The 27,745-nt window shown below is 49.4% G+C and overlaps 2 protein-coding genes across 3 annotated transcripts; one reads left to right on the top strand and one right to left on the bottom strand.

Annotated features, from left to right (window-relative positions):
• Positions 1 to 1,930: 1,930 nt before the first annotated feature.
• Positions 1,931 to 11,185, bottom strand: RDH16 (retinol dehydrogenase 16). 2 transcript variants are annotated; one of them, XM_036300275.1, is made up of 5 exons: positions 11,075 to 11,185; positions 8,861 to 9,240; positions 4,469 to 4,727; positions 2,847 to 3,010; positions 1,931 to 2,291 (listed from the first exon to the last, which is right to left on the bottom strand). In XM_036300275.1, the coding sequence occupies exons 2-5, from the start codon at positions 9,171 to 9,173 to the stop codon at positions 2,074 to 2,076; spliced, it is 954 nt and encodes a 317-aa protein (XP_036156168.1). In that variant the 5' UTR covers positions 9,174 to 9,240; positions 11,075 to 11,185; the 3' UTR covers positions 1,931 to 2,073. The 2 variants fall into 2 exon arrangements, with proteins under 2 accessions (XP_036156168.1, XP_036156169.1); XM_036300276.1 differs by lacking the exons at positions 4,469 to 4,727; positions 11,075 to 11,185 and having other exon boundaries at positions 8,861 to 9,054.
• A 12,793-nt stretch (positions 11,186 to 23,978) lies between these two features.
• GPR182 (G protein-coupled receptor 182) lies at positions 23,979 to 25,929 on the top strand. Its single transcript, XM_036300018.1, has 2 exons — positions 23,979 to 24,154; positions 24,664 to 25,929. Exon 2 carries the CDS (start codon positions 24,680 to 24,682, stop codon positions 25,877 to 25,879), a length of 1,200 nt encoding a protein of 399 aa, XP_036155911.1. The 5' UTR covers positions 23,979 to 24,154; positions 24,664 to 24,679; the 3' UTR covers positions 25,880 to 25,929.
• The last annotated feature ends 1,816 nt before the right edge of the window (positions 25,930 to 27,745 follow it).

Raw genomic sequence — 27,745 nt, 5'->3', positions numbered from 1 at the left:
ACGGAGTTTGAGATAGAGTAGTATTCAACACTATCTTATAGGAGAGACATATAGACAGGTAGAGAGAAATGGGTAAGAGACAGTAATGAAGGGAAAACTAGAGAAGAGAAAGGAAACGGGGGTGGAGGGCAGGCGGGGGAGGGAAAGATGAGAAAATAAAAACCGTGAATAATTACTTTCCACACCCTGGTTGGGAAAGATACAATTGAGATCCCAGGACTGGGGTTAAATAGAGATAGGCCGGCATTGAACATCAAGAGCCTAGCTTTGAGACAACCTGCATCAATCCCAAGGCAATATCTGCTCAGCAAGTCAAGTTGCCCTGCTATGCTGGGAAATTCCAAAGTTCACCCTGGAGTGAATGCTCAGGGCAGGCTTTGGGAAAAGGTGAGGAGGCCTCCTGCCACACCTAGTGTACACTGCACCCTTGGCTCCAGGAAGTGTCACTGTCTCCTCTCACCCTCCAAAGGCCACCCTTGCCCCCTTCTCTAAGTCCCAAGCCCACTCAGCTTGCAGGAAACTTCTCTGGCGGAGACGGAGGGGAGACAGAGGATTGTAATACAGACCCGTAGATCTCATTGGCAGGGGCAGGTGTTACTGGTGAAAACGGGTTCTTTTGTGCGGTTGAGAGAAAAGAATTTCAAAAGGCACATATGTGGAGAAGTGTAAATGTGATGGCAAAGTCTATAATAATAAAAGTGTAATCTGCTAATTAGACCGGACAAGCTTCCAGACGACCTTCGGGACAAAGCCAGGGTTGTGAGGGCCGAGCCCCTTGCACAAATTTCATGCATCGGGCCTCTGGTAAATAAATAAATGTGATGGCAGGATTTTATTTGGGGTGAAGAGCATTACTACACCCTCAGGGACATAGAGGATGGGAAGGGTGTAGAAGCAACAGTCACAGGGCTGTTAATTCTCCATATTTTCTTGGTTCACAGTAAAGAACAGGGTGTCATTTAGTCCATCCAACCAGCTTTCTGATTCTTCCAGGCTTGAGTGTGTGTGTGTGTGTGGGGGGGGGGGGGGGGGGGGCAGGGACGCTCCTCCCAACCAATCCCTTTCCTGGACCTACTGGGGTTCCATGCCCTCTAATCAATCTGATCACCTTCCCAGTTTTTCCCAGGCTAGGCTCTGCCCCTCTGGCATCACCCTGGCTCTCACTGAGCATGTCCAAAAGGAATCACCTCCTTCCTGTGCTAACAGCTTTGATTGCGCATGTCCAAAAGTTCTGTTACATCACCTGGTTTCTACTGCTCACGTGCCCAGCAGAGGAATTTCCCCTCCTCCTTCCTGGGAATCCAGTCTGGGCAGCAGGGCAGCACCTCGGGTGATTTTCCTGTCAGCTCTGAGGAGTAAGTCTCCTCCGTGGCAGCCCCTGGAGTGTGTGATGAGTCTGTATATGCTATAGCTTCCCTGCAAACTCATTGGAATGCTGTCCTGGTGTGTGCTTCAGCTTCCCAGTTTATTCTGCTTAGTGTTTGATCCAACTCCTTAGTCTATTAAGCTTATTATTTGATTCCCGTTTGCTTCCTACCTTATATTAATAACTAGCTAATTGTGACGATAACACAGGGTTTTCGGTGAGTTGTGGATGGTGAAGGGGCTGGCAGAGTTTGGCCTTAGGAATATTGGAAAGAACAGGTTCTGCAACATTAGTCCGTGTCCTCCTCAGAAACCTTCCTTGGCTTTAAAGAAATGTATATTCACCCTAACTGGCTTGGCTCAGTGGATAGAGCGTTGGCCTGCAGACTGAAGGATCCTGGGTTCGATTCTGGTCAAGGGCATGTACCTTGATTGCAGGAACATCACCAGTAGGGGATGTGCAGGAGGCAACTCATTGATGTTTCTCTCTCGTCCATGTTTCTGACTCTATGCCTCTCCCTTCCTCTCTGTAAAAAATCAATAAAATACATTTTTAAAAAATGTATATTCTTTGAATCAGTTATTTAATTTTACTTTAATAATAGTATTTGAGAATGTGAACAACAATGCACCATACTTCTCTCTACAGATGCATCTCCTCCCTCACACAGTACCCAATTCCCCCCTACTATGCACCACGATCTTGGGTCACATGGCCTTAGCAGGTCTTGGCTTGCTCCAGTTGGTCATGGCATCCACCAGGAAGGTGGGCATGTAGCTCATGGGAAGGTAGATGAGCTTGGCATCCCAGCCAGCTGAGTATCGGGTGCGGGGATGGCAGGCGGTCAGAGCATGTTCCATGCAGTTCGTCACCAAGGACAGATCATGTGTGCACTTTTTCTCCAACGATCCAACTGCTTTCAGGGCTGTCCAGAATGAGAAAGGATCCAGATGTATTCCCATCTCCAACCACTCCCACCTTTAGATCACCTTACAGAATGAGTTTCTAGAATTCCTGGTCTCCTACATTGACTCCACCCAAATTCTTTAGAGGGTGCCCCCCTCGTTCCCCAGGCACAACTGTTTCACTATAATCCATCTCTGGCTTTACTCCTAGGAATATGTGGAACACATAACTGCAGGTCTCCACAGACACTAGGAATCTAAGTGCCTGAAAGCCAGATGCTCTTATACTTGCTGACCAGGAGTACACGGGTGTCTTTTCTCTCTGGCTTTAGTTTCATCCTCAACAAAATGAGAAGCTCACATGAGACCGTGGTGCCACGTCTAACAAGCCTGGACCCTTTCCTTAGGTTACCAGTTGACAACATGGGATCCATGGAGATAGAATTAAAGGTCCCCTGTTTGTGGGTGAGTCAGAGCACAGAGGTTGGACCTAAGACTAAGGTTGTACTAACCATGAATCTAGACTTCAGAAAAATGGTTTATTTCTATCCCGATGAACCACAAGGCCCACTTACTGCGTGCCAGAAACCTCTCTCCATAGGCCTCCTTGACCTCTGGGCTGGCCTTATCCCATGCCTCTTGGTAGCTCCTAGAAATCACCGGAGGACTAGTCACAAAAGTCTTGAAGAAACCGGGCTCAATGATAGCCACTTTCACCCCAAAGTGGGAGAGCTCCCTCCTGCAAGGCAAACCGACAGAGAGGCAAAGACTTCAGAGGTCTTATAAAAGAAAACAACACCTGGAAAGAAACCCACCCCAATAAAACACCAATATAAGATTGCAGTTGATTAAGCTCAAAAGTCTGGGGAGTTGTGAAGTGCAGCAGACAGGAGGAGACATTTATGATGATAATATTGCCTCCCTACAGAGTTTGAGTATTTTTACAAGTATTTACATACATTTGCTTATAACTCTAAATCCTACCAATTCTGCTGAAAGGCGCCACTTAAATTCTATCCCCTGGTATTTCTGTCACTTGCAATAAAAAAATTTGCTGTGCCTATTTTATCTTTCCCATGCTCCTCACACCCCTCCCTCTTCTTTCCCACCCAGGTCAACCTCCAGGCCATCTGTCCTCTAAGGAGCTCTCTCTGCCTGTGGTCTCAGCTCCCCCCCATCACAGCCATCCTCAGCCCTAACAGGTTTGGCTCATTGGATAGAGTGTCGGCCAGCAGACTGAATGGTCCCAGATTCGATTCTGGTCAAGGGCATGTACCTTAGTTGTGGTCAGATCCCCAGTGGGGGGTGTGCAAGAGGCAGCTGATTGATGTTTCTCTCTAATCAATGTTTTTAACTCTCTATCCCTCTCCCTTCCTCTCTGTAAAAAATCAGTAAAATAGCCGAAACCGGTTTGGCTCAGTGGATAGAGCGTCGGCCTGCGGACTGAAAGGTCCCAGGTTCGATTCCGGTCAAGGGCATGTACCTGGGTTGCAGGCATATCCCCAGTAGGAGATGTGCAGGAGGCAGCTGATCAATGTTTCTCTCTCATCGATGCTTCTAACTATCTCTCTTCCTTCCTCTCTGTAAAAAATCAATAAAATATATATTTTTTTAAAATCAATAAAATATATTTTAAAAAAACAAACAAAAAAACTGGGCTGTGTCCATTTTATCTTTCCCATGCTCCTCACACCCCTCCCTCTTCTTTCACACCCAGTTCAACCTCCAGGCCATCTGTCCTCTAAGGAGCTCTCTCTGCCTGCGGTCTCAGCTCCCCCCCATCACAGCCATCCTCAGCCCTGTAGTCAGTGGAGTCTCTACCGCTGATGTGATGAAGATGTTCCCCTGAATAAAGTGCTTCCCTGGGGCTTCCCTGACAACAGGGCCCCCGGAACCCAATTACCATAGCAGTTATGTACATGGATGGGCTGTGCAGTGGAATTATATTAGTGCCAGTTCTGCCTCAGATGCTTCCTGACTGTGGGCAGGGACAGGTTGAATCAACTCCATTGCCCTGAGGCCCATCCAGACCTCCAGAAGAAAAAAGAGTGCTTCCCAATGAATGCCTGGCACACAGCAAGTGAGAAGGATCTGAAGGAAGAGCCTCTGAGGCTGTGTGAAATCAACCCCCTGGAAAAGGCTTCCCCGGAAGCACAGAAGCAGAAGAGCCAAGGGAGGTTCTGTCCCAGTCCAGTACCTGAGGGAGTCGGAGAAGGCCTCGATGCCGTACTTAGAGATGCAGTAGCCCCCACCGCACAAGGATACACGACCCATGACGCTGGAGACATTGACCACTCGGCCCTTTGCCTTCCTCACCAGGGGCAGCAGACTCAGGGTCACCTCGATCACCCCCAACAGGTTCACATTGAGCATCTTTACGAAGTCCGGTTTGGTCAGCCACTCATTGAGTCCCGTGGGCACAGAGATGCCAGCATTATTCACCAGGCCCCAGAGTCCTGGGCACACAGAGGGGAGAGAGCAAGACTGTGCTGAGACCCTGCAGTGAGGACACAGCTGTGGTTCCAATTCACCTTCCAACTGAGTGAGGACAGTATGAGGAGGCGACATGGGGAGCAGGCAGAACAGGTAACAGATAACTACGTGCTGTCTGCAGGGTTTGGAGCAGTGCAGACCCTGTAAGCTGTGGTGACAGGGAGTAGTCCTTCCTCCTGGTTTATTCCTAGTGCCCAGCATGAGGATATGCTTATTGATTTGATTTTATTTTAAATATATTTTTATTGGTTTCAGAGAAGAAGGGAGAGGGAGAGAGAGAGATAGAAACATCAATGATGAGAGATAATCATCATTGGGCTGCCTTCTGCACACCCCCTACTGGGGATTGAGCCTGCAACCAGGGCAAGTGCCCTTGACCAGAATTGAACCCAGGACCCTTCAGTCCTCAGGACAATGCTCTATCCACTGAACCTAACCTGCCAGGGCTGCTTATTGATTTTAAAGAGAGGAATGTGGAGAGAGAAGAGAGAGAGAGAGAGAGAGAGAGAGAGAGAGAGAGAGAAGAGAGAACATTGATTTGGTTGCCTTCCATACCTGCCCGGACTAGGGATGGACCTTGGATGATGTTCCAATTGACTGAGCAGCAAGGCCAAGGTTTGGTTGCATTTTTATATACCAATAATGAACCATCAGAAAGGGAAATTAAGAAAGCAATCTCATTTAAAATTTCATTTTTAAAAAACACACCAAAAACCTAGGAATCAATTGAATTAAAGAAGTAAAAGATCTGTACTCAGAAAATTATAAGCAATTAAAGAAAGAAATTGAAGAAGATACAAATAAATAGAAGCATATACCATGCTAAAGTATAGTTATAATTACCCTTGTTAAAATGTCCATACTATCAATTCAACCTATAGATTCAATGCAGTCTTTCAAAATGTCCATACTATTGAAATCAATCTATAGATTCAAAGCAATCCCTACCAAAATACCATTGGCATTTTTCACAGAACTAAAAATAGTACTCAAACTTATATGGAACCACAAAAGGCCCTGACTAGTCAAAGCAATCGTCAGAACGAAGAATAGTTTGGAAAGTATCATGCTATCCGATAACAAACAATACTACAGGACTATAACAATCAAAAGAACATAGTAGGTGTCAGAGAGGAGGGGGTTGGGAGCTGGGTGAGGAGGTGAAGGGATTGAGTAAAGAAAAAGAAGAAAGACTCATGGACACAGACAATAGCATGGTGACTGCTAGAAGAATGGGAAATGCAGGAGGTAGAAGAGAGTAAAGAGGGGATAATTGGTGATGGAGGAAGACTTGACTTGGAGTGGTAAATACAAATGCAATATACAGATGATGTACTGTATGTAGAATTGTATATCTGAAACTTACATTATTGTATTAACCAATGTCACTCCAATAAATTCAATTTTTTAAAAAAGCATAATACTGACATAAAAACAGACACATATATCAATGGAATAGAATAGAGAGCCATGAAATAAACCCACACCTACAGGTCAAGCAATCTATGACAAAGGAGGCAAGACTATACAATGGGATAAAGACAGTCTCTTCAATAAATGATATTGGTAAATCTGAACAAACACGTGCTCAAAAATTAAACTAGACTACTCTCTTACACCCAATACAAGAATAAATGAATTAAAGACTTAAATGTCAGACTCAAAACCTAAAAATTCTTAAAAGAAAAACATAGACAGTAAACTCTTTGACGCAGGTCTTCGAAATAATTTTTGGATATGTCTTCTCAGGGAAGGGAAACAAAAGAAAAAAAATAAACAAATGGGACTACATCAAACTAAAAGGTTTTTGCACAGCAAAGGAAACTATAAAAGAAACTAAAAGACAACCTACAGAATGGGCAAAGATATTCACCAATGACGTATCCAGTAAGGGGTTAATATCCAAAATTTATAAGGAATTCATCTTAACACCAAAAAGACAAACAATCCGATTAAAAAATGGACAGAGGACCTGATAGATATTTCTCCAAAGAGGACATAAAGCTGGCCGGTAGACATATGAAAAGGTGGTCAACATCACTAATTATCCGAAAAACAAATTAAAACCAAAGTGGAATATCACCTCACATCTGTCAGAACAGCTATCATCAAAAAATCAACAAACAGCCCAGCAGGAGAAAAGAAGGGGAGCTCAGTGGTTGATCATCGACCTATAAACCAGGAGGTCATGGTTCAATTCCCGGTCAGGGCACATGCCCAGGTTGTGGGCTTGATCCCCAGTGTGGGGCGTGCAGGACGCAGCTTATCAATGATTCTCTCTGATCATTGATGTTTCTCTCTCTCTCCCTCTCCCTTCATCTCTGAAATCAATAAAAATATATTTTAAAAATCAACAAACAACAAATGCTGGCAAGGATGTGAAGAAAAAGGAAACACTGTGCACTGTTGTTGGACTGCAAATTGGTGTAGCCACTATGAAGAACAGTATGGAGGTTCCTCAAAAAATTAAAAATAGAACTACCATGTAACCCAGCAATCCCCCTAATGGTATTTCTCCAAAAAAAATCCAAAACACTAATTGGAAAAGATATATGCATCCCTATGTTCATTGCAGCATTAGCTACAGTAGCTACATAATAAGTTATGGAAGCAGCCTACGTGGCCAGCAATAGACAATGGGATAAAGAAGTAGTACATACATAATGAGACATTACTCAGCCTTACAAAAGAAGGAAATCTTACCAGTTTGGACAGCATGGATGGACCTAGAGAGTATTATATAAGCCAAGTGAAATAAGTCAGATAGAGAAAAACAAATACCATGTGATTTCACTTATATGTGGAATTTAAATGAACAAGCAAAACAGAAACAAACTCAAAAATACAGAAAACAAATTGATGATTGCCAGGTGGGAGGGGCATGGGTGATTGGGTGAAAAAGGTGAAGGGATTAAGAAGTACAAAGGCAGGGGAACCTGGGTGGGAAGAGATCAACCAATGAACTTGTATGCATATATGCATAACCCCTGGACACAGACAAAGCGGGGGTGGGGACTGGGGTTGGGGTAAAGCGGGGGCCAGGAGTAGGCTGGAAGAGATTAATGGCGGACAACGGAGGATCTACTTAATACTCTCAACAATAAAGATTAAAAGGGAAAAAAAAGCAAAAGGGCAGGTATGAAATAGTCACAGAGAGTAAAGTACAGCATAGAGAATAGTTCAATATTATTGTAATAATTATGTGTGGTACAAGGTGGATACTAGATTTGTTGGGGGATCACTTTGTAAGTCATATAAATGTCTAACCACTATTCTGTACACCTGAAACGAATATAATGTCAACTGTAATTGATTTTTTAAATTAATGTTTTTGAAAAAATTTCATTGTGTTGTATAATTGATCATCTTCTGCTAATGCACAGAATAGGATACAAACTACGGACAAAATATAATATATGTCAAAATCTTAACAGCATTATTTCTAGGTTGTGAGATTATGGGTGAGTTTTCTCTATCCCTGTGCTTTCCATATTCTCTACATTGATCACGTTTTACATTTCTTAGATAAATGAAATCATTCTCTTTCTTTCTTTTCCCTTAAGGTGACAGGCACAATTGTAGTAAAAGAGAGAGAGAGGACACAAACATTAGGTTTCTGACTTTCCTTTCTGACCCTCCTAAAATCTCAGTGTTGTCACCTGAAAATGGGTGACATCAACTCCCTGACCGGATGATTAAGACTCACCAACAAGAACATGTTAATGTGCTGAGAACAGGAGCCCAGCTCCAGCGCTGCCACCCATTTAAGCTTCAAGCTAGTGCCCCCTTCTCCACCCGCCTCCAGAAAGTGGGTCCTCATCTCCCCGGGGCACTCAGCATCTAGAAATTCAGAACCATAGACAAGAATTCTGCAGGGACCAGTTCTGATCAGCACCAACTCTCCCCAAGCTACTGAGCTCCAAAGTCAGAGGCTAGGGCAGTGGACTGAGAAGAGGCTCAGCTGGTATGCTGGGTGAGGTGAAGAGCGCCAGTGGGATTTCAAGTCCTAGGAATCACGTTGGGAATCTTCCCCAGGTAGCAAGGGGTCTTCTCTTGACAGGAGAGAAGAAACAGACTTGAGAAACCTGTGTGATACCTCTGTCCCCCGTGTGCTCCTTCACCCACTGGGTGGCCGCAGCGATGCTCTCTGTGCTGGTGACATCCAGGATCACCGTCTCCAGCCTGTCTGACGTCTTGCCCCTCAGCTGCTCGGCCCCCTTTTCTGTCAGACATGCAGCCAGCACCCTCAAGCCTCGTAGGTCCAGCTGCCTGGCCAGCAGGTTCCCGAAGCCCGAGTCACAGCCCGTGATCAACACATACTTGTCTCGCAGGTGGCTCACCACCTGTCGCTCCCGGTGCCAGCGCAGAAGGTAGTACAGGCCCACGAGGATTGCCAGGTACAGCCACATGGCTTTCCCGGGACAGGCGGTAGGCAAGGGTGAAGTGAGAATGTGGCCAGTGTTCAGTCAGGAGGATCTAAGAGCACAGGGTATAAGTTAGCACACCAGCTCCTGGCACTCTGACATGGAGTCCTCAGGTCTCTCCTGTTCATCTTGTTTAGTATTTATTTGTTTGTTTAGTGAGTATGATCGATTCTTGCCCAATTTGTATGATCTTTGGCACACTTACACATTTCCAATAGGTGACATTGCATTGCTCAGGAAATCCCTGGGCCTGAGCATAGTTTTCCCAACCACCTTATCTTGGTTCTCCACTCCTCCCACTTTCCCTCCTCTCTTCTTTCCCCCATCAACCTGCCCTAAACTGGAGACCCCTATGATCATGGTCTCATGGTCCAGAACTGTCTTCTTCCCCTTTTCCTGCTCAAGTCTCCTTAATCTACTGGAGAGTTTCACAAAGAGGAGGCTTTTTGTATCAAGACACATGTAAGTACAATAGCCAGCTCTGCTCCAACTACCGTGTGGCGTTGGCAGCGGGCGGACCCTCTGAGGTTCTTCTCATTTGGCTCCGCACAGAATTCACTCCTAAGAAAACTGAGCTCTGCTTAGAAAACTAAGTTTTGGATTAGAAAGAGAGGGAAAGGCGTATAATGTCCCCTGCTGATGTACAAACTCTCAGGGGCAGAAAGGTGTTCAGGAGACAGGAGGGTGTCTGACTACCTCAGAGGCAAAGAAGAGGAGAAGAATGGAATGAGGCAGCCACACTCAGGGAAACTTCTCAGGCACCGGGAGGGTGGAAAGGAAGGACCTAAGGAAAGAGGTCTAAAGGCTACCCTCTCACTCCACGAAGATGCCTTGTCACAGCCCTGGCCCTTTGCCCGATGCTGAGGAGCTGCCCTGCCAGCCACACGTGCAGAATCCAGACTCAGACTCCGAAGGTAGAAAGGATCCCCTTAAACAGGGACCAAGTATGGGTCCTTAACTTCACCATCAGGGAGGTTGTAAATCCCAGTAACCACAAAGTTCTTAGTCCACTTTGTATTGGGGTGATGATGGGGAGGTGGAGACATCTGCCCCATCATGAGACTAAAGAAAGGACTGGACACTGGAGCCCAGACCAACTGTCCCTGAGGGACTTCTGGGAGAGATAAGGAATCCATTTCATACAAGGAGGTGGGCCAGTGGGTGGAATGAGGCTGCAGCATGGGACAGGGACAGAAGAAGCCAGTTTCAAGCTGTGGGGGCCTCCCTCACTGTCCACAGTTTCACAGTTCTGACTGGTAAGCAGGCAAGAGTAGAGGCACTGGGAGACGGGAGAGGATTCCTTGAAGAAACCAGAGACTCAGATGCCTGGACATATGCTGGCAAGCAGAAGAGACAGAGACAGGCAGGGGCAGATCCAGCCTTCAGCTGTAACTCTGGTCTGCAGAGAGCTACTGTGTAGTTCTGAGAGTTTGTCCCTCATGGTGGGAGGCGGCAGCAGGATGGCACCTGCTGGCCCTGCAGAAACCAGCCTGTCCTTGCTCCCTGGGGTGACTGCCAGCACACCGGGCTACAAAACTTTTCCAAGATAGGGAAGGAGGAGGAAGGAGGCCTGGAGCCCTCCGGGAGCCAAGGGGCATGCAAATCCTGACACCAAACCCTGCTAAGGGGAAAATCCCGGTTTCTTGGAGGCAAATATAGATTTTGTTCCTTAGTGACCACATTCCTTCAACCACTAAGTCTCAAGGGCTGGGAGGCAGAGAAATCTCCCAGCCACATGATCAGGGCTTCACTCTTGAGAAGCCTAAAAGCAACATAACTGCTTGGGGATTGCCAGGAGCTTCAGAGTCCATCCCAGTTGGGCACAATCACAGGAAGTTTGGGAGAGAGCAGTAAGACAGAAACGGATCTTGATGACACCCACTCACCTGGGAGCTACAGGGGCTAGAAGGAGAAATCCTTCAGACGCAACCCAGAGACCGAGTCTCACCGCAGTGACTCTCTGCAGTAGATCTTTAACACCAAATGCAAGTGTGGGGGTAGCTTGGCCAGGCTCCAGGGCACCACCACTTGAGCAACATAGACCTTGAACAGAGACACGCGCCCCCTGGTGGCTCCACAGAGTCTTAGTGGAGTCTTCTGTCAAAAGCAAAACATCCACCTTCTATTACTTGTGTGGGTCCCTAAAGAGGGGATTGCATTATAAATGTAAAGGGGCTCTGGAAAGGGTATGGAGTGAGGGTTAGTTGTGCAAGCTCATTTCCAGTTTTATAGGTACGCAGTCCCACTACCTGGAGTGTGGATCCAAACATTTTGAGATGCACCCCTGCCTTTAGGTGTGAAGGTCTGGGACTGGAGGGGAGGAGAGTTACCGGTGGAAAGTCATTGAGCCCATGCTCCTCATAAAGGTCCAGGGCAGCAAAAGGAAAGAGTGAGGGCGGTGCCCTCGGGGCACCTCATGGTGTCTCACAGCATGCGTCCCAGCCCCTGACGGGTTCATCACACTGGACCTGGCTCCTCCCCAAGGATGGAGCCTAGAAGGAGGAGGGATGGGACCTTTTGGAGAGTTTGGGGAGAAGATGTGGGCTGGTTTCCACTGGTCTCCTTTGTTGTTGTTCCACCTTCAGAGTTGGCCCCTCAAGTCACCGTCCACATTTGGGGCCACTGGACCCATGTGGACGCAGCTCTGCCCTGTGTAGAGTCTAGCATGGAGGGCCACGGGTTTATAACCCCACAGCTCTCTGACACTGTGGAGAGGACTCCTTGGGGTGAATCCAAACCTTCTGAACATACACTTGTAAGGCCAAGGTATTATGTGAATCAATGACTCTTTATTTTATTTCAGTTTGTTTGGTATGTCTGGCTATGTGTGTGTGTAAAGAATATTGTGCAATTGGAGACTTCAGATTAAGCATGAAGTTCTTGCTTGGCACCTGAGTGGGAGACATGCATTGACCTTGAGTCAGCAGACACCAGAGCTTTGAAGAACGCAGAGATCCTTGAGGATCCGCGCGGTCATCTCCGTGTCCTCAGCAGCCTCATGCCTCACACCAAGCTCTCACTAAGGTTTGAGACCGAGTAGCCCTGCAACATCCACCTCACTCTCTGTATCGCGAAGAACACAGAGATTGTTCTACAACATGAGGGTCCCCTGAAAGCACCATACTCATGATTTTAAACTAAAGGAAGAAAACTAAGACACCTGGCAAGTACTCCCCAACTCCAATTTGTACTCCGCCCATGAATATCTTTCACTATGTGCTAATGCCCACTCTCTGTTTAGCCCATACTCAGCACATTGTCAGAAGAGTGGAGGCAGAGTCGGGGCCTCAGCAAGCACTGCGGAATTAAGGGAACTCCTGCCCAGAACACAGTGGGTGTTCAGTAAAGGCTTCAGAAAATGGAAGCCTGGGGTCCAGAGGTGATTCTACTCTCCTCCACTAGGAAAGCCCAGGATGGGCATGGGAACATGGTGTAGTGACAGAAGATGAGGGATCACAGGACTCTACACGAGGGGACAGATACTTTACAGCTGGCTCCTGTGGCCGATGGGGCAGGCTGGTGGCTGTGCTTTTCATCCCTGCGTCTGTCCACAGAGGCTGTTGGAAGGTGGATAAGAGACCTGAGGCACCCAGAGAAGTGCTGGGTCCTGCCAGTTCCTCAGGACTTGTTTGTCCATCCTTCTACCTTATCCTGTGGCTCCAGATTTCTTGACAAAACCTGGAAAGGAGACATTAGCCCTCAGCTCTCTGGCATGAAGGAAGGGATTTCACTTCCCTCTTCAAATCCCTACTCAGGTCATTCCACCCATCCATTAACCACCGTTAAAGCACCTGACTCTTACTCTCATCTACCCACACCCCGCTGCTCCCGAAGGCCACCGTTTCACTATCTGGGCCTCAATAAAGTTTTCAACTTTAAGGCAAATATAATCAGTGGAAATCCATGTTTTCAAGACAAATCAATAACTGGTTTTGATGCTCTTTCTCAGGGTCCCTATTGAGACACACCCTTCCTGACAAGATCTGCTGAGTGGGCCCCTGAGGCTGATGGGTCATGGCTGTGCCATTTTCTTCCCTGTATTCCTGAATCCCCTCCCTCTTCTTTCCCTCTCGGGTCAACCTCCAGGCCATCTGTCCTCTAAGGAGCTCTCTCCTGAGATCTCAGCTCCCCCCATCACAGCCATCCTTGACCCTGTAGCCAGTGCAGTCTCTACTGCTGATGTGATGAAGTTGTTCCCCTGGATAAAGTGCTTCCCTGGGGCTTCCCTGACAACAGGGCCCCCGGAACCCAATTACCATAGCAGTTATGTACACGGATGGACTGTGCAGTGGAATAAGATCTGTTCCAGTTCTTCCTCAGATGCTTTCTGACTGTGGGCAGGGACAGATTCAATCAAACTAATTGTGTGGGGCCCAAAATAATACCTAAAACAACAACAAAAAAGGTGCTTCCAGTCCTATCCAGATGGCTCCGTGGGTTTGAGTGTCATCCCATACACCAAAAGATTGTAGGTTCAACCCCCCCATCAGGGTGTATATGAGAAGCAACTGATCAATGTTTCTCTCTCTCTCCTCCCCCCCCTCCTCCTTCCTCTCTCTCTAAATCAATAAAAACATATCCTCAGGCAAGGATAAAAAAAAAGTGCTTCCCAATGAATGCCTGGCACAAAGCAAGAGAGAAGGATCTGGAAGGAACAGCCTCTGAGGCTGTGTGAAATCAACCCCCTGGAAAAGGCTTCCCCAGAAGCACAGAAGCAGAAGAGCCAAGGGAGGCTCTGTCCCAGTCCAGTACCTGAGGGAGTCGGAGAAGGCCTCGATGCAGTGCTTAGAGATGCAGTAGCCCCCACCGAACAAGGATACGCGACCCATGACGCTGGAGACATTGACCACTCGGCCCTTTGCCTTCCTCACCAGGGGCAGCAGACTCAGGGTCACCTCGATCACCCCCAACAGGTTCACATTGAGCATCTTTACGAAGTCCGGTTTGGTCAGCCACTCATTGAGTCCCGCGGGCACAGAGATGCCAGCATTATTCACCAGGCCCCAGAGTCCTGGGCACACAGAGGGGAGAGAGCAAGACTGTGCTGAGACCCTGCAGTGAGGACACAGCTGTGGTTCCAATTCACCTTCCAACTGAGTGAGGACAGTATGAGGAGGCGACATGGGGAGCGGGCAGAACAGGTAACAGATAACTACGTGCTGTCTGCAGGGTTTGGGGCAGTGCAGACCCTGTAAGCTGTGGTGACAGGGAGTAGTCCTTCCTCCTGGTTTATTCCTAGTGCCCAGCCCCCTGCCTGGCAGAGGACATTGGATGAGGCAGGATGGATAATGAGGAAATCTAGTGAGTCCACAGTGTGGGTCACAGAGAGCATGTTTGAGTTTTCACACATCAATGCTGTCTCAGTGAGGGAAAGAGAGAGACACAGACAGAGAGAGAATGAAGAGGAAGAGAGGAGCAAAAACTGCTTTGTATAAATGACAAAAAGATAAAAGACAGTGAACACCTAAGAACACTTTGGTTGGGTAAAACAGACCTGAAATCTCAGGCGTGGGGTCAAGTGGAGACTAGGCCTGGGTTTTCACACATCAATGTTCTCCTTGCAGACATTGTAAATATTCACCCACATTTTCAGATTCCTGGACAGCTTCCATAGTGAGCACTCAACAACTCTCAATGAGGGAAAAGAGAGACAAAGACCGAGAGATAATGAAGAATGGAGGGGAAGAGAGAAACACACACACACACACACACACACACACACACACACACACACACACATTGAACAAAAGACAAAAGTATAAAATATGGCTAATACTTGGGTACACAGGTTGGTTAAAAAAGACTTGAAATCCCAGGTGTGAGGAAATGTGGTGAACAAGTCTGTGGTTGACCTCAGGTCACTGACCTTGACACAATGTGCATCGACATTGAACTATGATCCTGCAAGAGCTCTGAGAATTCCAAGGACAGGCTTTGAGGGGGGCCCAAGGCTGTCCCTCCCCAACTGCAGGTACAGACCCTGAGCGCTAGTCAATGCCACCCTCCCCTCCCACTTGCGCAGGAGGCCCTCTCCCCCAGCTCCCCTGGGCTCACAGTTCATACAGCTTCATGGAAATCTCTCTGCAAGATTCAAAGACACAGTCCCAAAGACATAAAGGTTTCTAAACCACAGACCTCAGGGCAGCAGGAGTAGGGATTAGGAAGTGGACTGGAGAATGGGATGAAGCTGGAAGTGGGGCAGCTTCCTCATGGCCCCCCTGGTTGAGCCTAGGCCCTGCTCACATCCACAGGAATGGGCCAGACCTGCCCCCTTCCGCACCCCCATGAAAAGAGGGCAGTGGGGCTGGCAGAGGCTCTGAGGGACTTGGAGGCTGGGTTACATTGGAGCTCTTTTGGCAACGCCCTCCAGTTGCAGGCCTGGTGGAGCCCTGCTGTAAGCATCCGTGGTTTGTGTCCTCCCAGAAGTAAAATCAGAGATCATAGACCTAACCAGTCCACAGCCCCCTGACCTGCTGGAGAGGATTCCGGGACGTGGGCCCAAACCTCTTGAACACCTTTCCCCAAGGGCTACAAAGAGTCTCAATGATCATTGTTTTGGGGGAAGAGAAATGACAAAACCAGAAGCTCCAGGTTAAGCCTGTGGCAATGGTTTCATTCTAATGAAGCAACATGGCCTGTGCCTGAGTGGCCTGAACACTAGAACATGGACTCTAAGTCTCCGGAGGGCAGGGACTGAGTCTCATTGCATTTATAGTTCCGGCACCTGGCCGTGCCTCGCATCTAACAGATACACAAATATTGAGGGAGATGACACTGCAATGTCCCACTTCACTCTCCGTTTTCACCTGCATTTCTTACATTGTCTGACAATAGGCGATTTCCCAAAGCCTCCATTCCCTTTACTTTATAATGAGGGAGGAGAATCAAGATGATTCTCCTCACGACTCCAACTCTCAGGAAGTCTAAGAATCCATATGTTGTCATCAAAACGGTAAAACCTTAGGAGGTGAGGCCCTTGGGACGCACTGGGGCATTCTAGGGCATTTCTGTCCGGCACACATTAGGTGCGCAACAAAAGTTTAGTCGAAACTGAGTAAATGCGGAGTCAGCAAGGGACTGAGCTCATCTGCAGAGACCTGGGGGCAGGTGCTGGGGATCAGAAGGTGGGGGGTTTGAGAGAACAAAAGGGATAGGAAACCAAAGGAGGGGGAAGAGCTGAGGCATGCTGGGAGGCTGTCAGTTTCCCTGGGGAAATGGTACCCAGGGCCTTTCCAATCTGTCAATCTTTCCAAGTTTCTTCTCCTTAGACAAATGTTGCACATCTCCTACACACACACACACACACACACACACACACACACACACACACTTGGGGAAGTCATAGAGAGGAAGCAGTTGCCCTTCACCTTGTGGAAGGATGAGGGCTAGCAAGCAAAGAGAATGCACCCTCTTTCTCAACTCCCTCCCCAGATCATCCCATGTTTCTCTCAGCCTTCGTGAAGAGGACTTCCCCTCACTCAAGAAATTTCCCAGAATTCCCAGTGCTGAGTCACACACACACACACACACACACACACACACACACACACACACCCGCACACACACATGTGTATTCCCAACCCCCCTTTTTTTGATCCTAGCCACTGTCCGTGAGAAGCTCTTCTAGGACGGCCATTTTAACCTTTTGGACACCATGGACCTCTTTGAAAATCTAAGGAAGGTTCTAAGCCCCATAAAAATGACTTGACAGACAAGGTTTTGTATATACTTTTCAGGGAGCTCACAGACCATCTAAAGCCAGGAATCCAGGTCCAGAATCACTGTAATGGGGACTTACCGAACTACTAGCAGACAAGTAGTCAAGCCTCTCTGTGCCTCCATTTCGTTGCCTACCACAGTACCCACCTCACTGAGTTATTATGAGGATTAAATGAGGCGATACCTAACAAGTACCTTGCCCCTGGCCAGTGTGGCTCAGTGGTTGAGCATCGACCTGGGAACCAGGTGGTCGTGGTTTGATTCCCAGTCGGGGCAGGTGCCTGGGTTGCGGGCTCAGTCACCAATGTGGGGCGTGCAGGAGGCAGCCCATCAATGATTCTCACTCATAACGGATGTTTCTATCTCTCCCTCCTTCTCCCTTCCTCTCTGAAATCAATAAAAATATATTTAAAATTTTAAAAAATAAATAAATAAATAAAAGCACCTTGGAATCCTCCCTGGGAAATGGTATCTAACAGCTATTACCACATCTCTTCTGTGGCAAGGCATAGTGGCATTTGGGGATGTTTTTGACCTTCTATGTAAGAAACACAACACCAAACAACTAAATGAAAGAGGAAGCTGGTCGCAGTAGGACTTGGGAGAGGCATCTCGGGATCAATTCCACATATGGGTCTCTTCTTCCTCACACCATCACCCCCAGAAGTAGAAATGGGCCGTGCTTATGCCAAGCACTTCACATATTTTACCTCATGCATCCCATACAGTAGCCCTGTGAAGGCAGCATCATTGTCCTCACTTTACACATAAAGAGTCGGAGACTCAGAAAGCTAAAGTGACTTGCCTGACGTCACACAGGTACTACGTGGTGGAACCAGGTGTCAGAGCCGAGTCTAGTCCCCAAACGAGTGTCACCTCCACTGTGTCTTCGTAAAAGCATGAGTGAGCAGGAAAGGGCTGAGCCGCACCAAGGACAGGGTCGCTGGGCCACATCCTTCTTTGCGGAGCCTGGGGAGCCCCTTATCTGGTGCTGCTGGGCAGATACGGCTGCCTCCCTGGCAGGGGGAAGCGGGGGTCAGAGGGCAGAGCAACTTCTGTAGCCAGATTTGGCTTCTGCACTCGGTGACCTTCTGGAATCTCAGGCTGGGGATGAGAGTGCAATTGTTGCCAAACTCCTCAGCCTTGACCTGTCCACTATCCACCTGCCCTTGCCCCACAAAGGAGGGTCCTAAGCCACAAAGGTCACAGAGTTGGGAGGAGGGGTCCTGGGGCATCCTGCCCTGCCCCTTCCTCCAGGGTCCAGCCACAAGCCCTTGGCCCCTCCGACCCTGGGAAGCTGCCTGCCTGCCTTTATCTGTGACTTACAATAATTCCTCCCTGGTACCTTCCTTCCTTTCTGATTGTTGATTATAATGTCTTGTCTACAATTTTTTAAAAACAAAAGGGGGAGGGTGGGAGAAGGACGAAGAAAGAGTAAATTTCCAGGAATTGTTTCACTGCTGTTGCTCCTATTTCTTGCAGCAAAGCTGTTTGCCCCCCACTTCTTTTGCCCAGGATGGGAAGGAGCCTGGGCTCCTGCCCCTCCCTCTTACCCTTCCTTCCAGTCCCTCTCTTCCCGGCTGCCCACCTCCTCCCTCCAAAATAAACACCCACAAGAAACTGCAGAGCTGTCACTTATTTCTTCCTGAGGGAGCAGATTCCCCTGTGCTTCTTCCAGGAGGGACCGCCATCACCTCCTCCGGCCGCACATACACACCGGGCGATTGAGGGGTGGGGGCTGGGGAGCAGGTGGAGGTGAGGCTGTGGAGGAGGCGGGGGTGGGTGCGGCGCATGATATCGCCCTACAGAGTGTAAGATTCAGGAGCACAGGAGACACCAGCCACTACAATGCAGGCTTCAGAGGAATAGAAATGGCCATGGGTCAAAATGTGCGGTCCATGTGGAGAGAACAGAGACCAGAACTAGGGGGCTTGGTCCAGTGGAGTCTCCATCTGTATGGCTCAAAGGCATGGAGAAGGAAGCAAAGATTCTCATAAGGCTCCTTACTGAAAAATATATCCCCAGGCTAGAAACAGAGGAGAGAGAGAGAGAGAGAGAGAGAGAGAGAGAGAGAGAGAGAGAGAGAGAGAGAAACTGCCTGAAAAGTTGAAGTAAACCACATTTTATTTATTATTTATTTATTTATTTTAATCCTTACCCGAGGATATTTTTCCATTGATTCTTAGAGTGGAAGAGAGAGGGAGAAACAGAGAGGAACATTGATGTGAGAGAAACACGTCGATCTGTTGCCTCCTGCACACGCCCTAACCAGGGCCCGGGCCGGGGAGGATCCTACAACTGAGGTACTACATGCCATTGGCAGGAATCAAATCCGGGACCCTTCAGTCCACAGACCAACGCTCTATCCACTCAACCACACTGGCTAGGGCTAAACCACATTTCATATTCTCATAGCGCATCATGACAAATGTATTGATCTCTGCCCCCCAGCTCCCAGGTAATAGGAGCACCTCCTCTTCTAATGAGGTGACTCTTGTGGGATCCTGGGCAGCTTCGGGCTGGGGCTGGTCAGCAGAAAGAGCAACCTTGATTAGAAGCTGGAACTCTCAGCCTCACTCCCCATCCTACAGGGAGGGAGTGGGCTGGAGATTAAATTAATGATCAATCATGCCTATGTGAGGAAGGCTCCATACACGCTGAGGTTCAGAGATCTTCTGGGTTGGGGAAAACATCCACAATTGGGGTGTAGTGCACCCCAGCTCCACGGGGACAGAGCCTCAGGACCCTTCCTGACCGCCCCCCATGGACTTTATCTGGCTGTTCATCTGTGCCCTTCATTATAAACTGGTAAAGGTAAGTAAACATTTCCCTGAGCTTTGTGAGCCATTCCAGCAAATCATTGAAACGGAGGGGGGTTTTCAAGAACTCCTGACTTTGGAGCCACGTTGGACAGGAGTGTGGATACCCTGGGGATCAAGTGCTTGCGACTGTCCTCCTAAAGTGAGGACGGTCTTGTGGGACTGAGCCCTTACACCCATGGAGTCTGACCCTCCCTCCAGGTGGTTGGCGTCAGAATTGCATTAAGTTACAGGATACCCCGTTGGCGGTTGGAGAGTTGGAAGGTTGGTTGGTATGGGGGGGAACCCTACACTTAGTGTCAAAGTGTTGTGAGACGAGAAACAGTCTTTCTGAAGGAGGCTTTAAGAAAACTGCAAATTGCCTGAGCCAGGGTGGCTCAGTTGGTTGGAGCGACGTTCACAACACCAAAAGGTGGCGTGTTCGATTCCTGGCCAGCACCCATACCTAGGTTGTGGGTTTGACCCCAGGTCAGAGCATGTTTGGGAGGCAACCGATTGATGTCTCTCTCTCTCTCTCTCTCTCCCTCCCTTCCTGTCTCTAAAATAAATTTTAAAAAGAGAGAGAAAAATAAAATAAAAGAGAGAGTGAGAGGGAAAGAAAACTGCAAAATTAAAAATATGCCTTCCCACAGAAATGGTTGGGGGTGATGGTTACACAATAATGTGTCTGCGCCCAGCTAGCATGGCTCAGTGGTTGAGAGTTGACCTATGAACCAGGAGGTCACAGTTGGATTCCTGGTCAGGGCACATGCCTGGGTTGCAAGCTCAATCCTCAGTGTGGGGCGTGCAGGAGGCAGTTGATCAATGATTCTCTCTCATCATTGATGTTTCTGTCTCTCTCTCCCTCTTCCTCCATCTTAAATCAATAAAGATAATTTCTTTAAAATGTGAATGTAATTAATACTACTAAACTATATACTTAAAATAGTTAAAATGGCAAATCTGTTGTTATCTATACACTGAGTGGCCAGATTATTATGACCAGCCAGATTATTATGACCACCACATTAGTACTTCGCTGGGCCACCTTTTGCCTTCAATACTGATGGGGTGGTCATAATAATCTGGCCACTCAGTGTATATATAAAAGGCTAATATGCTAAGTGTCCAACCGGGTAATGACGTTATATAGCAACGCCCGGCTTCCTCTCCCTAGCAACTAGCCTCCTTGCAGTTTCTTCCCCTAAGAACACGACTTGCTTTATAGCCAGGTGGAAACATTTACACTTTAACCAAATGTCTGTGAAGCGTTTTCCCGTGCCGCATCTCATTTGATCCTCACAGAGTCCTGGAGTAGGTAGATAGGAGACTTGGTGGAATCCTATTTTCTTTTCATTAGCTGGAAAATGGAAATTTAGTAAGCTTAGAAACTTGACCACACTGAAAAGAAGAAATGGTGAACCCTGAAAATGACTTCAGGTTTTCTCACTGCACAGGATATAGGCAAACACTGCTGCAGTTAAATATTTTACTCTCTGTTCTCCCTGCGTGATCTACAATAATAATCTGCTTTGTGTTGATATTTACTGCTGTGTTGCTGACAGTTACCTGAAAGAGAAGTTGGGGTGCTTCACTGGGCTGGAAAAAGTTTAGCTAAACCAGAAAGCAGGTCTAATTAAGCAAGTTTATCTATACACTAGTGGCCCGGTGCATGAAATTCGTGCACGGGGGAGGGGGTGTTCCTCAGCCCGGCCTGCACCCTCCAATCTGGGACCCCTCGAAGGATGTCCTACTGCCAGTTTACAGGGATCGGGCCTAAACCGGCAGTCGGACATCCCTCTCTCAATCCAGGACTGCTGGCTCCTAACCGCTCACCTGCCTGATTGCCCCTAACCACTCTGCCTGCTGGCCCGCTTGCCCCCAAATGCCCCCCCTCCAGCCTGCTCACCCCCAACTGCCCCCCGTGCCAGTGTGCTTGCCCCCAACTGCCTCCCCTGCCAGCCTGCTCACCCCCAACTGCCCCCCTGCTGGCCTGCCCACTCCAAACTGCCCCCCCCCCGCTGTCCTGATCAACCTCCAATTGACCCCCACTGATGGCCTGCTTGCCCCCAACTGGCCCCCCTGCTGGTCTGCTTACCCCCAACGGCCCCGCCCCCCACCAACCTGATCACCCACAACTGCCCTCCCCTCTTGGCCTCTAACCACCTCTACCTCGGCCCTGCCACCATGGCTTTGTCCAGAAGAAAGTCCGGAAGGTCTCCTGGAAGGTGTCCCAGTCTAATTAGCATATTACCCTTTTAGTAGTATAGATATAAAGCTCTCGCTGGTGCCATTAGCACGCATGTGTCTCGATCTGTCATAGTTGATCGTGAATTTGGTTGACACTTCTATTATAGAGAAAGGACGAATAGTGATATTAAAATATTTCTTCTAGCCCTGGCCGGTTTGGCTCAGTGGATAGAGCGTCGGCCTGGGGACTGAAAGGTCCCAGGTTCGATTCCAGTCAGGGGCATGTACCTTAGTTGTGGGCACATCCCCAGTGGGGAGTGTGCAGGAGGCAGCTGATCAATGTTTCTAACTCTCTAACCCTCTCCCTTCCTCTCTGTAAAAAATCAATAAAATATATTTTTAAAATATTTCTTCTAATTAATTTCCTTTCAATGTGCATAAATTCATGCACCGGGCCACTAGTGTTTAATAAAATTAATAAAAAAGTAATCAGCAAACTTCAAAAAAATCCCCTCCCTGAATGGATAAAGAAAATGTGTTATATTCATGCAATGGGCTATTACTCAGCCATAAAAAGGAATGAAGACTTGATATATGCTACAATGTGGAGAAACCTCAAAACCATTATGCTAAGTGACAAAACCAGACACAAAGTCACACATTGTATGATTCCATTTATACTGAATATCCATCGGCAAAATCCACAGAGGCAGAGAGCAGAATGCTGGCTGCCGGGAACTAGGCGCTTAATGGGTATGGGGTTCCTTTTGGGGTGATGGAAATGTTTTGGGACTAGATAGAAGTGGTGGTTGCACAGCAAAATGAGTGTACTACATCCACCGAATTGTACACTCTAAAATGGTTGGTATTGTTATGGGAATTTCACCTCAATTAAATATATATCTAATCCCCTCCAGCCAACACACTACCAACTACAACACAAGGCCCAGCTCCAGCTGGCTCTGCCATCTGCTAGTGTGGCTTGTGTAAGACAGGCAACCTCTCTGGGCCTCTACATGTACAGCCCATCCTTCCTCCCCCAGGGGTACCTCCCCACAGGGATCAAACGATTAACCGAGGTGACAGTGCGCTGAGAAGCAGAAGCTTTGCCACACACAATGTTCCACAACACAATCCATGCTGCCAGCCTTACCCTACGGCTGGAGGGAGAGAGAAGCTGAGTGACTTCCAATCTCTCTCTCTCTCTCTCTTTCTCTCTCTCTCTCTCTCTCTCCCTCTCTCTCTGTCTCTCCTCTACCACACACATACTTCAAGAGAAATATGGAGCCGTGCGGAAAAGAAGCTGTTCTCCTCCTCTCCATCCAGGAGTCTCCCTGAAGCTCAGTGCTGCTCCTCCCCACCCCAGATCCAGTCTTTCCTCTCTCTCCAGATTCTCAACTCAGATCTCCAAAGGAAGGCTGGGGAGAATGGCAAGGGGGGAGGAGGAGTCACTGGGGGAAGGACCAGAGCGATTAAGAGTCCGACTGATTTTCACATCTTTTTTAGCCCTCCCACCCTGTCCAGTTCTGCTTGAGTAGGAATGAAGACAGACATGGGAGAGAGGAATTCCAAGCTGACTTAGAGTGGAAAGCACATGCATACGTAAAGCATTAAACACAGACCCAGCCCTGCGCTAAGCACTTCGCCTTGGTGGCTCATTTAGTCTCACACATATACTCTTGCCCATTTGGCTCAGTGGATAGAGTGTCAACCTGTGGCCTGAAGGGTCCTGGGTTCAATTCCCATCAAGGGCTCGTACCTCAGTTGCAAGCTTGAGCCCCAGCCCTGGTCCCGTACGTGCAGGAGGCAACTAATCAATGTGTCTCTACCAACTCTCTGTCTCTCTCCCTCCCTTCCACTATCTCTGAAAATAAATGGGAAAATATACTCGGGTGAGGATTTACAAAACTAACTAAATAAATAAAGGAGTCTTATTTGTTTTTCTAAAAGGGGTAAATCCCCACAGTTAGTGAGTGAGGATCTGGATTTTAATGCTTGCAGCCTGACTCCTCCCTACCACTGGCACACTGGGTCTTCTGCTGTGACTTCCCCTCTAACTGGATTGGGGGAAGGCAGGAAAAATCCCGGTCCTTTCCCACAGAGCCTCAGCCAGTGATGCTGCTTCCGGACGAGAAGGGCAGCCTAAAGCCCGAAGCAAAGCCAGCTGCAAGGCCCTCCCGTCCCTCCAGCCTCCTCGCAGCTCCCCAACAGTCCAGGCCCTCTGCCTCCAGGACCGGAGGTGTCCCCAAGGAAACTCAGGTGAGTGCTGCCCTCTCTCAGGGAAGAAGGGAATGGGGCTTGGAGACAACTGCCTTTCCGGCATGATCCATAGATGAAAGAGAGAGAGAGAGAGAGAGAGAGAGAGAGAGAGAGAGAGAGAGAGAGAGAGAGAGGAGAGAGAGTGCTGCATCCAAAGCCCACAGGACAAGACAGAGCAAGAGCCTCCTGAGGAGGGTGTGAGTGGAGGTCGGAGCCAGCCAGCCCACCTGAGGCCGGAGAAGGGTGGGCCTGGCAGGCTGGGCAGAGATCTGGCCTCTCCCACCACGGAGGCCCCTTAGCAAAGTATCTCTGCTCTTGGGTCAAAGCTGAGAAGTAAGTTGTGTGCTGTTTACTCACAGTTGGAATGTTCACCTTCCCTTTCTTGCCTCTTCAGACCCAGGATCTTTCCCCACAGCCTCCTGGTCCCGGTGCCCTGCGGCCTGGGGGACGGGACACAAAGCTGTTTTCCAAGTCTCCTTTCTCCTCCAACACGCTCTTCTCCCCACCAGGCATCTGCGGGTCCTGATGTCAGTCACGGCCAGCATGGAGTCCGGGCCCCCCAAGGGGGTCACTGCAGGGCCTGCCAGTGACCCTGGAGAGATCCACAACTGGACTGACCTGTTCTACTTCTTCAACCACAGTCTGCCCGAGTGCCACGTGGAGCTCAGCGAGAGCACCAAGCGCGTGGCCCTCTTTGTCCTCTACCTGGCCATCTTCGTGGTCGGGCTGGTGGAGAACCTCCTGGTGATCTGTGTCAACTGGCGCAGCTCGGGCCGGGCGGGGCTGCTGAGACTCTACGTCCTCAACATGGCCGTAGCGGACCTGGGCATCGTCCTGTCTCTGCCCGTGTGGATGCTGGAGGTCACGCTGGACTACACCTGGCTCTGGGGAAGCTTCTTCTGCCGCTTCACCCACTACTTCTACTTTGCCAACATGTACAGCAGCATCTTCTTCCTGGTGTGCCTCAGCATCGACCGCTACGTCACCCTCACCAGCGCCTCTCCCTCCTGGCAGCGCCACCAGCACCGAGTGCGGCGGGCGGTGTGTGCGGGCGTCTGGGTGCTCGCGGCCATCATTCCGCTGCCCGAGGTGGTCCACATTCAGCTGGTCGAGAGCTTCGAGCCCATGTGCCTCTTCCTGGCACCTTTTGAAACCTACAGCACGTGGGCCATGGCGGTGACCCTGTCCACCACCATCCTGGGCTTCCTGCTGCCCTTCCCTCTCATCACAGTCTTCAATGTGCTGACGGCCTGGCGGCTTAAGCGGGCAGGACGGCCTGAGAGCCGGCGCCACTGCCTGCTGGTGTGCGCCTACATAGGCGTCTTTGTCGTCTGCTGGCTGCCCTACCATGTGAACCTGCTGCTGATCTCACTGCATGGGACCCACATCCACCTCCACTGCTACCTGACCCACCTGCTCTACTTCTTCTATGATGTCATCGACTGCTTCTCCATGCTCCACTGCGTCCTCAACCCCATCCTTTACAACTTCCTCAGCCCGAACTTCCGGGACCGGCTGCTGAGTGCTGTGGTCCACTACCTTCCCAAGGCCCAGCCCAGGGCGGGCAGACGTGCCTCGTCTTCCTCCTCCTCCACGCAGCATTCCATCATCATCACCAAGGAGGGCACCGAGCCCACTGCAGCGGGCCCCCACCACCCCAGCCTGCACTCCCAGGCACCAAATCCCTCACCCGTCTCCGCTCCTGGGTCTCTTACAGCCAGCTGAGGTGGGGTCCACTCTCCTCCCTCATGAAGTAGAAAGCTGGAGGTGGAGGTGAGAGATTGGGGGGCGGGGGGGCAGGGAAAAGGGTCAAAGCACTCCTGGTCGACTTGGAGTCTATCTTACACCTTGAGGTGGGGAGAGGGAAAAGGGGTAGAGAGGGATAAAGAATGGGTCCTTGGTGTGGTCCTATGTGTCTCAGTCCTTGTGTCTAAGACAGACGCACAGGAAAAAGGGTGAAATAAATAATAGAGACAGCCATGACTCGATCTCTAAAAGTCTGCACTTGCCGCTGTGAGTGGGGAAGGCGGTAAGGCTAAATGGATGCTCAGCAGAAAGGACACGCATTGCAGAAACCACCCTGGCCGGAAGCGTGAGCTCTGCAGGAACCGCTCAAAGCTTTCCTTTGCATGTGTGTGCTTGCTGCTCTCCCAGCGCACCCTGCACCGCGCACCGCGCAGGCTGTGGGGACAAGAGGCCAGAGGCCACGGAACCAGAAGGTCTCAGCAGGACGTTTCCGGCAGCGCACCCTCAGTGCTGTGATAGTGGAGGGAGTGTGGAGGCGGGCGGGGTGAAGCCGAGGTCTGCACAGGCACCCGCAGCTGGGCGGGCAGGATGGCCCTCCACCCCTTCCACCATCCAGGAAGTTCTCCATTTCCTAGCTGACACTCTCCCCTCGCTGGTCCATCCTGTGCCCCACCCCCACCCTCACCCCACCCCCTCTCCGGGAGCAGAGGAGCTGCCCCAGGGTAACAGCTCTCATAGCTAGCCCACCTCCTCCCAGCTTTGGAACTAGGACATTTCGGATCTAAACAAGATGCTATCCAAAATCCACCCCTGTCCCTCCCTTTTTCCCCAGACCGTGGAAAATAACAAGAGACATCCATTCTGGGAGCAGACCCTGGGACAGCCAGCTGCAAGCACTGACAGATGTGTTGTCCCTCAGCCTCTGGTCCCTGCACAGGACAGGCAGCGGAAATTTCCCAATTCGGTCACAGGGCAGGGTTCTGTTTTCTTCTGTCAGTTCCCATCCTTACACTTCTTTCTCCTGCGCCTAGTCTTTTCATGATTTATCTGCCCAGCAACTTACTTCTAGTAACACTTGTCTACAGATAGGACAAGAAGTCCTCTTGGTCAGCGGTCGCCAACCTTTCGGACCTCACGGACCACCAGGGGTCCACAGACCACCGGTTGGCGACCGCTGCTCTTGGTAACAAGCAGGTCTCCTGGAAAGGCGGTCAGTTTGGGACACTAGGACCATGCCCATGAACTTTGACTGAAGCAAAGCCTAAGAGCAGGTTCAAGTCCACTCGTTCCAGGTCCTTGGTCTCTCAATCCTGCGGTGGAGACCGGAGGGCCCGGGGACACAACTGCTGAGACCTCTGTCCTGCCCGGTGCTGTGTCTGGAATGTTTAACTTGGAATAAGCCCCTGACCTGGCACGCTGCCTCCTCTGCTTTCAGAAATCTGAAGCTGCGTTCGGCAGAGGCATCCACATGTGTCCAATGGTGTGTGCCTGTGTGTCAGAAGCAGGGGGCACCTGTATCTATAAGCCCCCTGCTCACTGGGCCCAACCTGAAAGGTTCTTAAGCTATAAACCACTGCTCAGTGGCACAGAGCTGAAGGCTTTCCACCCAGAAGAGTCCAGGGTGTAACCTGGGGTTGCAGTCAGGGCTTAGCCTAGCAGCGCAGATAGCACAGTAAAAGCACTTTCTCCCCTAATGCCCACGTACAAGCCAAGCCGGCATCTGATGCCCATATCACTGCCTCCCCGGACTCAGGCTCCAGAAGTTTCCTAAAGAAAACCCAATTTTCTCTGTCACATCCCAGGCGACCCGAGTCCACTTCCCCGAGGTTGTACTCTTCTCACGGG

This window comes from Myotis myotis, unplaced genomic scaffold (genome assembly GCF_014108235.1).
Source record: "Myotis myotis isolate mMyoMyo1 unplaced genomic scaffold, mMyoMyo1.p scaffold_m19_p_3, whole genome shotgun sequence".
Lineage (NCBI taxonomy): Eukaryota > Metazoa > Chordata > Mammalia > Chiroptera > Vespertilionidae > Myotis > Myotis myotis.
This window is presented reverse-complemented; position numbering and strand designations above follow the sequence as displayed.

Excerpts from the sequence above, each read along its gene's own strand:
- RDH16 (XM_036300275.1), bottom strand. The coding sequence starts at position 9,173 with ATGTGGCTGTACCTGGCAATCCTCGTGGGCCTGTACTACCTTCTGCGC. Across the intron at positions 4,728-8,860 it reads GGAGCACACGGGGGACAGAG|GACTCTGGGGCCTGGTGAAT; the intron begins GTATCACACAGG and ends CTGTGTGCCCAG. Across the intron at positions 3,011-4,468 it reads GCCTTCTCCGACTCCCTCAG|GAGGGAGCTCTCCCACTTTG; the intron begins GTACTGGACTGG and ends TTTGCCTTGCAG.
- GPR182 (XM_036300018.1), top strand. The coding sequence starts at position 24,680 with ATGTCAGTCACGGCCAGCATGGAGTCCGGGCCCCCCAAGGGGGTCACT.